This window comes from Pteronotus mesoamericanus, unplaced genomic scaffold (assembly GCF_021234165.1).
Source record: "Pteronotus mesoamericanus isolate MK-2021 breed Mesoamerican mustached bat unplaced genomic scaffold, CSHL_Meso_final contig_94, whole genome shotgun sequence".
NCBI classification, from domain to species: domain Eukaryota; kingdom Metazoa; phylum Chordata; class Mammalia; order Chiroptera; family Mormoopidae; genus Pteronotus; species Pteronotus mesoamericanus.
In genome coordinates this window covers 25,175,212-25,187,300 of record NW_026555285.1, presented here as the reverse complement: position 1 = coordinate 25,187,300, position 12,089 = coordinate 25,175,212, and the positions used below count along the sequence as shown (strand labels likewise).

Genomic DNA, 12,089 nt, shown 5'->3' with positions numbered 1-12,089 from the left:
CTACCACAGCCTTTTTTTTTCATGTCCATTTGCTTGGAACATTTTTTTCAATATCTTCACATTCAGCCTGTGTAGTTATTTTGTTCTGAGGTGGTTCCCTTGTATACAGCATCTATGCATTTCATGTTTTCTTATCCATTCAGCTATCCTATGCCTTTTGATTAGAGCATTTAACCCATTTATATGTAAGGTTATTATTGATAGGGATTTACTCTTGCTATATTTTCCCTTTGTACCTGTGTTCTTCTGTTTCTCTCTTTTTCATCATCTTCTTAAAGCAGTCCTTTCAGCATCTATTGCAATGTTGTTTGGGTGGAGATGTACTCTTTTAGCCTTTTTTTGCCTGGGAATCTCCTTACTTCACCTTCCATTTTAAATGAGTGCCTTGCTGGGTAAAATAGTCTTCGTTGCAGGTCTTTGCTTTTCAGTACCTGGACTATTCCATGCCATTCTATTGTGGCTTGTAGTATTTCTGTTAAGAAATCAGCTGAAAGCCTCAACAGAGTTCCCTTGTATGTTACTAGCTGTCTCTCATTTGCTGCCTTTAAGATTCTCCCTTTGTCTTTAATTTTGCCATTTAAATTATGACGTGACTTGGAGTGGACCTCTTTGGATTCACCTTGACTGGGACCCTCTGTGCGTCCCAAACTTGTGTGACTTTTTTCCCTCACCAAATTAGGGAAAATTTCTATCATTTTTTTTCAAACTGAAAACTTTTTTCTACCCATTGTCCCCTTTCTTCTCCTTCGGGAACCCCTATGATTCCAAATGTAAATATTGCTACATTTCATGTTGTCCTGCATCTCCTTTTAACTGTCTTCATTCTTTTTGAGTCTTTTCATTTTGTTCCTCTGACTGGGTATTTTTTTCAACCTTGTCTTCCAGCTGATGCAATCCTCTGTTTCATATAGCCTGATTGTAATTCCTTCTAGTGTATTTTTTAGTTTAGATATTGTATTCTTCATTTCCTCCTGGCTCTTTTTAACAGTTTCTATGTCCTTTCTCATGCTGATGCAGTTCCCACTGAGTTTCTTGAGTTCTCACTGAGGTCCTTTAGCATCCTTATAATCATTACCTTGAACTCTGTGTCTGATAAATTGCTTGCCTCAATTTCATTTAGCACTCTTTCTGGGTATTCCTTTTGTCTTTTCAGTTGGGGGTTGTTTCTTTTTCTCCCCACTTTAGGTGGCTCTTTTTGTTTCTTTCTGTATATTGCATTGATCTGCTCAGAGTTCCTGTCTTCATGAGGTGGCCTTCGCGGTAGGATTCCTGTGGTAATCAGCAATACAGTCTCCTTGAACTCCTGAGATGGATACTACAAGGATGCTGTTTATACAGTTTATGTGGGTTCTTTTTTGTAATTGTGTTTTGGTTGTTATTGGCTCCTTCATTGGTGGGTTTTCACCTCTGGCTGGCTCACTGAGATGCACAACCCCCACCATATCTTGCATACTGTTGTATAGGAGCTGCCAAAAAAAGACAAAATAACCCAGCAAACAATACCCATACCAGCAAAAATATCCCCTAAACAGTACTACAATATCAACAACAAATGAGCTAAAATTAATAAAGGTGGAAATAGAATATTATACAAAATGAAAAAATAATATGAGGTGACTAACAGAAGGAAAACTGATTTTGAGAGGGTAAGGGGAAGAGAAATATTAAGAGTAGGGAATAGAAACAAGGCAAATAAGAAGAGAAAAAATATAAATAAAATAGGGAGGGAATAGAGCAGGCAAACTGGAGTAAAGAAAGGAAAGAATGCAATACAAGGTTTGGAGAAAAATATAGAAACCAAATTGAAGGAAAATGACCACTGCAGTGATATTCATGACAAAGAAGCAAAGATTAATAAATGTAGAAAGAGAATAATAATATTATAAGAAATAAAAAGATTGTGAGATGTCTAAAGGAAAAAAAACTGATTGGGGGGGATAAGGGGAGGAGAAATAACAAGTGTAAGGATTAGAAACCAGGCTAAGAAAGGGAGAAAATAAAATTTAAAACAAAAATAATACAGGGCAAGAGGAAATCATAATGGAGTAAGACAGTAGAACAGTAAAATATGAGATTTTAAAAAATAGTGAACAACTAAGGATAAAATTGAAGAAGTGCAACAACATCCCCAATAGCAAAAAAAATTGAGCAAATATTAATAAAGGTGGGATGAAAATACAAGGATTATAAGGAAGAGATAAAGAATGTGAGATAACTGCTGGAAAGAAAGATGATTTTGAGAGGATGGGAGAAAGAAAAATAGAGTAAGGAATAAAAACAAAGCATAGAAAGGGGAAAATAAAATTCAAAACAAAAATAAGAAAGAGAAAGATTAAGACAAAATAGAGTAAGAAAAGGGAAAAGTAAAATAAGAGATCAGAATTAAAACCTAAATAAAAATAAATAAATGATAGAAATAAAAAATACTTATAAAATAAAATAAAAATAGTGAAATAATAGGAACAAAATTGAAGACAAAGAAACAATGTTTATGCAGGAGAAAAATAGTGCGAATTATGAAAAAGAGTGAAGTGGAATTCACCTCAGTAGTCTAGTGTTTTGTTGGCCTACTATCTTCTCCTTCAGGATCCATCGCTGATGTCTGCTGGTGTCCCAGTCTAACCTTAGGCAGCCTATTCAAGGCTACAAGTGATCCACGGTCTGTGACTGTCTCCTTCAGGTTTGGCTGGTCCTCATTGGTCTGCCCTGCTGGCTTTTTATCAGCACAAGGCCCAGGAGTAGTACATTGAAAGTCCAAGAGCACTGCATGTACTATCTCCACCTACAGAGAGGGGGCTTCTGGTACTTTCAGGAGGATGGGATCCCTGGATCACTACCTCCTCCCCGGAGGTGCTATTCAGCCTTCAGGGAAGATGGTAGGTGTGTTCTCCTGCCCCTGTGCCACACATCTTGGTCTGTCCCAGATTATTTCCGATAATGTATAGTTTCCAATGAATTAACTTGTTTCATGTGAGGGGGCCATTCTGTATAAAAGGATCAGCTCTGTACTGCTTAGGGCTGTTGGCAGCTTTAAGAGCAAAGGCTAGGTGGGGCCCTGAGTACCTCTTGCTCTGACAATTTCTAATCTCTCTGCTCTGCTGTTTTCAGTGGAATAGGGTCTGAGGAGGAGCCAGCATAGAGTCTGGTAAAAGATCATAATGTACTCTTTTGGAAATTCTCTTTCTTTCAACTGAGAATAGGTGCCCTACAGGGAGTTCTTGAGTCTGGCCTTATTGTTCTGCAGAGCTTTCAATCCTGCAGGTCAGGGATAGGCATGTCTTCCCCTTTCTAAAGATGTGTACACTGCAGTTTCAGTGGTGCTGCTTGACTGCAAAGAATCTCAGGTGCTCAGCTCTAGCTTGCCCATTTCCTAGCTCACCGCTCTCGCAGGAGGCTCAGACCCAAACCCTAGATTCTGTGCACAACCCCCTCGCTTGCCAGCCACGCTGGGTGGGGCCCCGCAATCCCTTCACCAAGCAACTTTCTACTCTCCCTGGCCGGTTGAGTTCATTGGGCACAAACCATGCTTTGAATCTGGACTCTTTGTTCACAGGGTAGCTGTGCACACACGTATGTTTCCTGCTCAGCCACACCTCTGCTTTCTTCTTTTAAAAAAGCCCTTATGTGACACCTACGCTGCAGCTCCAAGCCACTGTCCAGTTCTCTACGCATTCCACTTCTCCAAAAGGCAAAAAGTCTCTCACAGTCAGGGCTGGCCACAGCCTGCCAGTGCCTCTGACAGTTCTAGGAAATTGAATTCCTCTCTTAGACTCTCCCGGTTGGCACTGCAGCTATGGATGTTCTGCTTGCTTCCATAGCAGCCTGTGTTCAGCCTGAGTCTCCCAGGCTCCATATATTTTCCCAAGTGTCTCCCAATTAAGGTGGGAGGTTCCCTGTGTGGGACCAGGGCCCCCCATCCAGGAGAGGCGGGAGCTGCTAAGCTGCTTTTTCTCACCTCTGTTCTCTCTCTCACTGCCAGCACCTTGCACAGGGCATTTCCCCTTAGACTTAGAAAATCTCTTACCAAATGGTACAAAGTTACTTCTATATTTCTTGGCTTCAAAAATTCATATCAGCTAACATTCCATTGGTTGTTCAGGTCACTTGTTGGAAGATCAGCTGAAAATCTGTTCTGGGGACATGAGCAAGTGGGCTCAGCTTCTACCCACTCGGCACCCTCTGCACTGTGTCTCTCTTGCCTGACTTTTAATAATTGCTTCTGTTTCATTACATTAGCACTTTGCTTATACTATGGTACATAGTGATTTACATATCTGACTTCTTCATGGAAAGAAATCATGATATGCATTTTGTTAAATGATTCTGCATTTGTGTATGTAAAAGTCTAGGTATATTTTTAAACACTTTAAAGTTTAGAGAGATAAGCTTTGTGGATATCAGCTCTCGAGCACCTGCTCAAATAAATGAGCTTTTAGAACAAACTAGTTTTCTCTTTTATGGCATGCTTTTGAGAGGGTATCATTCATCTAGTGAAGGTTGAATGTGATTAGAATATATCCTATTATCCTTACATTTTAGATACGATCCCAAAACAGACACATGGACCATGGTGGCTCCTTTGAGTATGCCCAGGGATGCTGTTGGAGTTTGTCTTCTTGGTGACAGATTATATGCTGTTGGTGGCTATGACGGGCAGACATACCTCAACACCATGGAATCCTATGATCCACAAACTAATGAGTGGACACAGGTGAGATTGTTGCCATCAAAATTTACTTCAAACATAAGAATATACTTCATTTACTTTCTTTGGAGCAGAATTTGACCAGCTACAGTTATGCAGCTAGTTAAATTACTCTGAACCCAAAGTGATTGATTTAATCTATTGTGTTCATGCTGTAAGGAGTTCATTAAATTAGATGTTTTTTGTGTACTTTTATGTATTCTATACTTTAATACAATTTATATTAAAAAAGTGACATTCATGTTTCAGCGAGATTTCCACTTTATTATAAGTAATAACAAGAAACAAGAACTGAATTCTAATTAGCTAAAACAAAAATAAAAGTGGAATATAATGATTCACAAAACCCTAACCAGGATATTTGATTTTAGAGATAACTGGAATAAGAGGATGGAAAGCTGCAAAAATCAACTCTGCCTCCCATTTTTGCTTGACTGTGTTAAGTCCAGTGTAACCTGCTACAGAGAAATTTTCCATGGGGTGGAAACTCCAAATAACAATAGTCACAGCTATAAACAGAAAATAAAAGAACTATTTGTTAGGTAAGAAACAAATAGCAAAGAACCTTGGATGGTCTCTCATATCTAAAGTATTCACCCCTGGACAGTCACTTTGGCCTGGAAGAAGGAGTGAAATGATTGACTGATATTAGCTGAGTCTTTATCCTTTGAAGATGCACTGTAGTTAGAGACTTGGTATCACACTAGAAGAATTCCCATTTTAGTCATATAACTAGAGGATTTCTGTTGGTATGTATGAGTGTTGGGGAAAATTAGAGCAGAACAACTTAACTGTATTGGACAATACCTTATGCAATACAGCTACAATGCTGTTGTTTGTGATTGTGGGAGTGGATGTAATGTTCTCAGACTTGTGTCCTAACATTCAATTTCTCCTTTCTTTCCCTTTTTTTCATGTATTTCAATATATCTATTATTTTGCTCCTTTATTAGAAACTAAAAGCAAAATACAGTACAAACAAACAAACAAACAAACCCTTTTCATGAACAGGTTCAGTGAAAGTCCATAGCCTTATTTAGTTGTAGCAGAAGAATAGCCTCCTCTCTCTGTATTCCTCACAGAACTTGACTAAAATTTATCTGAAAAATTTGAAAACAGATTGAAGTACATTTCTTTTAAAAACACTTACTTTTTAAAGGAACATAACTCCCTTGATTTTCCCAGTTTAGGTATGTGTTCAAACACGATATTCACATAAGCTGCATCTAACTACAAAACCAAATTCCTAACGGACAGGCTAAGGTACTTTGCCTTATGAATCTCATTCTTCCCTTTGGGGAAACTCTTCAATTCCAATGAGGATAGATTAAATTTGCTAAGAAGAGAGAAACAAGGTAGAATGAAAAAAGGAAAAAAGGAGAAATATTTGAAGAACTAGGTCTTGTGATTTTCTACATTTTGCTTTAATTGTGAAAGAAGCAGCATTCCTTCTCCAAAGAACAGAAAATATAAAAGAGGCTAGTAATTATTGCACTAAATATGAGAGCATATATTTTAAATTCTTATTTTTCTGAGTCCTTAGGGTTTACAAAGAGAACAATGCATGAATTAATGATTGTTGATTTGCTAAAGAAATATACCAGTACAATGGTATTTTAAAATGTGCAGCTTTCACAAATGAACATTAAATAAAATAAGTTTATGGACAGATATGTGATTTAATATAATGTCTTTATTATATATTTATAATAATGAGCCATTATACTTATCATTCCTTTACAACTGAAATTAAAATAAGGGAAGAGGGGGGGGGGGGTGGGGGGGGGGAGGGGGGGGGGGAAAAAAAAAAAATAAAAAAATAAAAAAAAATAAAATAATATGTGTTGTAATACTAGGTAAAAGCCTCCTCAAGACCACTTTCCCTCATTTGTATTTTATAAGTCTCTTTTGGGTAATGCAATATCTTACAAATAACAAAGTGGTATTTAAAAGGTTTTATAATAATTTTATTTTAGTATAATAAACATTAATGTTAAAGCTCTTAAATTACTTTAAAATTTTGCATCCACATGTTTTTATTGTTCCTATTTTAAGACTCTTGAGGAGCCATCAGGAGACCCACATAACATCCCTTTGAAAATTTGCAGGATTCTAGGCTACTAGAAAAAATTGTTGTATTTGTTAAATAATTCCTATCATTTTCCCTTTATTAGCCCATAAATGGACCAAAAAAATTGTGTATCTGTTTTATTATTGCTACCCTCAAGTGAATAAACATTTAGATTAAACAAAAATCTGTATTTAAAAATACAAGATGTATATTTTGAAAACTACTCAAGCTAGCTTTTGGAAATAATGGAAATAGATTGGGAGCAATTGCCAGGTTCATGTCTTAGATAGTTTTACAGAGAGCACATGCATGCAAGTATGTGTGTTTTAAGTAAATTTGACTTTGTCATTTAACATTGAGTTTATTTCAGGCATTTGATTTGGAAAAAAAACAATGTGTGTGTTTCAAGGGGGAAAAAAAAGAGGTTTATTCAATTTCTCCTAGCCTGGATAATATAACACTTTCATGTTATATGGTCATAGTGTTTTCATGCTGCATCCACCTGTAGCTATAAAGAAACAAAGATAGTACAGCATCTACTGTCATGTCTCCATAGACTGGCAAAGCAGCTGACGTAGGGGTAAAAGATATGTGAATGTTCCAGATATAAATTGAAAATTACTGTTGCAAATCAGTTTGCTCTGTTGTGCATGAGTTTAATTTTATTCACACACAATAGATATGTAAGATATTGTGAATGAGTTCCAAAAGGAGCCTGGTGAGATATTTACATTCCCAGCTACTTTTTTCTAATTGGTGCCATGACCAAATATTCAGGTTATCATCTAAGGTTGAAAAAATAAAGGCAGAGCAAGGCAGATTATACACACACACACACACACACACACACACATACACACACACACACACACAGCATGTTTCACTGGGCAAGAAATGAAGTGATAAGCTTTGTATCTGAGGAGATAAACAGCATCTGTGTGATCTACGGACAGAAACCATGTTACAGAATTTTGACATTACAATAACACTGAAGGTGAGCTAATAAAGAATTTTAAGCAGTAAAAGTAAATAATCAGAATTCTGTTTTAGAAGAATTGCATTTTATAGGATCTAAAAAATGATCAGGAGAAAGCAAGATTACAGATGAGGAAATGTGGTAAGAAGATTATTTTACTAATCCGCTGGAGGTTGGAAAAGTTTTCCCTCTTCCCTTCTATGTTCTGTGGCTTGTCTAATAATTAAATTAACATAAAACAGATTAACAAGAGGAAAGCAAATTTATATCTGTGTTTATAGGAATTCTATAAAACTATGAAATTCAAAGAAGTTACCAAAGCAGGAAGATTTTATACCATTTAGCCACAGAAACAATAAATTTGTGAAAGATTGACAAGGCCAAAGGATTTGGGCTTGGGGTTGTTAATTGGTGAAGTAACAGGTTTTGCTTATATAGCATTTTTGGCCCTAAATTCCTATCTTTGTTGATAAGGATGTCTTCTACCCTACTGGCACAAAGTGAGTATCTTTCCTATGGGAGGCTCATCTCCTGATGTCAGGGCAACAAAGGAGGGTAAGAGTTTCCTTCCTGTACTGCTTGTCTCCCAAGTACCTTTAATTTAAATTAAAGAACAATGAAAGTGGAACATATTGGGGTGTTATATTTTTATCATATTCATACTCATGGTAAAATTGTAACCTGAATTAAGCTGAAGACAGTAGGAAGGTGCGTAATTAATTTGTTTGGGAAAATACTGATAGGCCTGGTGAGTATTCAGATGTAAGGTTGAGGGAGGTACAACCAAGAGTCACGGATGGGCTCTACGTTTCTCTTTTGAGCATCATGGTGTCATTCAATGAGGTAGGAAACACATGAGGAGTGGCATATTTTTGAAAAAAGCAGATTAATTTTTACATGTGCAAATATGTGTGTATAGAGATGTAGATGTAGATATAAAGTCAAGCTCTTCACTGCACACTGTCTAAAAATGATGCACAGCATTTCTCAGTATTGAAAGAACACCCAAGGATTTGGGGGAAACTGCAAAAATATGATTACCTAATACTCATCCCCTTCCTATTCAGTGGTGAGGCCTGACCACGTATTTGGTAAAAGTTCTTTAGATGACTCTGATGTCAAATACCACTTGAAAATCATTAGAAACTAAGAGAGAGAGACAGTGGAAAGTGTGTGCACTTTGGAGTCAGACACATGTCAGTTTGTTCATGGTGATGTTATGGGATTTGCATATTGTCTCTTAACACTCCATTCACACACCTGTAATATGAAGATAATAATGCATGATGAGGTTTTGGAGGAGACTATAGTAACCTATAAAAATTATTCCTAACATACAGTATACTATCAATGTATTAACATGCCTTTATTCTCCTCTCATTTTGAGCAATTAACTATAATAAAGACAAGAAATATTACATTAAAATAGCTTTTAAAAATAAAGTATTAAATAAAAATAATTATATAAAATATAATAATTATATTAAATATAGTATGGGAAGTTTTGTTTTTGTTTTTGTTTTTTAATCTATAAAGGGGAGGTCAGGATCAATAAGTACATTTAAAGAACTAGTAGATAATGGTGATAACTTTCATATTTAGAGAGTAAGATCATGTGCTTTCTCAATCAATAAGATAACATATATGATCTAAGGTTATTATACTCTTTGCTATTTTATTTCTCACATATTATTTACTTTCTTTTCAGGTTGAAATAATATCCAGCAATTTCTAGTCTACCCTGAAATTTTCATGTGCATAAATTATCCTTAGAAAACTGTAATAAAAATCATTGATATGAAAAAGCTCAAATTATTATAATCTTGGTTTACCTCCAAGGAACAAATTTCCATTACAACTTTGTAATAATTATTGTTTTTAATATATTTCTGCCAGTTTCATATTCATGATTATTTTTAAAATCTCAGTTTTCATCTCAATGCCCATCATAAGGTGGAATTCTTAAAATAAGCCTTGTACAAATTGTAATTATGTCCTATTTATGACGAAATATTGAAGATACTTCATTGTATGCCTCTCTTTAGAATGAATAAGTAACACATTCTATTTAGTATACTATCGGGAAATAACTTCAAAATGATTTCTGTAAGTATAATAGCTATTTCATCTAATGTACTCAAACCTATCACTATAAAATATCTTCACAAGTATATCCATGCAGGCTCTAGAACAAATATTTTCTGGAAACTTCTATAGCAGCTTTATTATACAAAAAAATCAATAAATATTTTATTACTTTTATTAAAAATTTCATAAAGGATTACAGGTTTAAAGAATTTTAATATACAATTATTTCTTTTGTAAATGACATTTTCATTGTTTCCATTTTTATTGTGCTACTTAAGGCTAAATTGAAAAATTAAAAAAATTATGATTTTCATTTACATAAGTGTTTTAAATATATTACAATTTGTATACTTTTCCACAAAAGTAATTTTTTTCTTAAATGGTGTTTAATTTTTCCAACAGATGGCTTCCTTAAACATTGGGAGAGCAGGTGCCTGTGTAGTAGTCATCAAGCAACCTTGATTTACTTTTCTTTGGAGAGATTTTATTTGCTGGAGTGGTTATTTTTATATCAGAAGGCAAAATGAGAACTTCCTGGGATGCAAGCTCTTCAAGAACAAGGATTTCTGCAGATTTACCAGCTGATGTCAAAAGAATTAGAAGATCAAACATAATTAAAGAAAACAAGAAAATATCAAACTGCTATGGGAACAATATCTATTTGACGATGTATTAGTTTAGGAATGGTTATTGGTAATTTGTTTTGTATTGTAGTATATGATCACTAGAGTTACCAAAGGCTTGTTTTTCTTCAGCAATGAAAAGGAGAGACCGATATTTGTGACATGGATAATTTCATAATATACAATTGTTTTATAATCTGTGGCAATATTTAAGAGGTTGCCAACAGTAGGAGACATGATATTTCAGTCTGACAGAATTCTGATTGGTTTACCATTTTCCTAATCAGATGTGGTCATACCAGGAGGTACAATGATGTTTTATTAAAAGAAACATGTTGCTTCCTTATTTTCCTAAGCTATAAGGACAATTAAAGAAACAGATCCATGCTTGTCTCATGCACTCAGAAGACCAACTGTCCTGCTGATAATCAAAGCTGCATATATCATCAGAGGTAATGGTTGAATTTTTTTGCAACCATATTAGCAATCTGAAGCTGGCAAACAAAAAGGATTGTTTTCATTAGGCTTATCACAGTGCTTGGCTTTTTGAACACCCTGAGCCAAAATACCAGTACAAATATAGGCTTTTGCCTTACATTGAGTTCAGTGTAAGCATGGGAGCTAGTTATTCTGAATGTCATATATATATATAGCCACTGCATGTTGATGTCCCTTAGAATTTTCTTTATTAAAAAAAAACTTAGAATTTTGAAAGAGAAATCTATGATTCATTCATTTGGGATGTTAATGATCTTCGTTAAATTGTAGGCAGACTTCAGATTCTCATTCCATACTTTCAAACTTGTTCCATTGATATGCACAGTATTTTATGTCAAATGTTTGTAATTGTTTAAAGCTTAAAGTGGAAACCTTACACAATGTCCTTAATAGATCCATGTAAATTTTCAATACAATTAATAAATGACAGAAAATTTGCTTTTATCTGTGTATCTTTATTTAATCAAGAAAGATAGGCATTTTTTATTGCTTGATTTTTTCAGAATTTAAGAAGTATATATTTCCATCCAAACATAAGTTTATTTACTTATAAATATTATGCTTAAACAAATTCAATCTTTATTATTTTCTTCTGTAATCACTCACTTGAAATAGTTAGCATTGGTGCTTAAGAAAACACACATACCATAATGAGACTGCTGATAAATGTGCAGGATCTAGAAAAGGCAAGAAAATCCATCTTTTTCAGTCAGTATAGACTATGGAATTGAGTTTTATTATTGGGTAGGAAAAAATGTTGAAATCTAATAACCAAAGAAAATATTAATTGTTTGTGTCAAGAAACTGTTAGTAAATCTGAAGTTCCCCAACATGCACATGTGGTCAAACTTTTTAGCCAAAAATTTCTGCTAAACACTATTTTTTTAAATTAATAAGGCATATCTAAATACAAGAAGCATAGAATCAATAAGCATCAATAAGGCTTGTTTTTCCATGTTATTGTTCAGTTTTTAATGACATTGATATCTGTAGAATATGTTATTTTTATAAAGAACACTATAGAATCTTATAATTTTCCACTAATACTTTCAATTTTATTGATAACTATTAATGACAGTAGTAGTAGTAATTTTATAGTTTAAAATTATTTATAAAGTATTACAATCA

General features: G+C 34.6%; 1 protein-coding gene across 2 annotated transcripts in view; it reads left to right on the top strand.

Moving 5' to 3' along the window:
• The window catches only part of KLHL1 (kelch like family member 1), a 340,901-nt gene extending 330,583 nt beyond the window's left edge, over positions 1–10,318 (top strand). For both annotated transcript variants that reach the window (XM_054586413.1, XM_054586412.1), the window contains 2 exons: positions 4,540–4,711; positions 10,243–10,318. In XM_054586413.1, coding sequence (XP_054442388.1) covers positions 4,540–4,711; positions 10,243–10,302 — 232 coding nt within the window. In that variant the 3' untranslated portion in view covers positions 10,303–10,318. The remainder of the gene's footprint in view (positions 1–4,539; positions 4,712–10,242) is intronic.
• Positions 10,319–12,089: the final 1,771 nt, after the last annotated feature.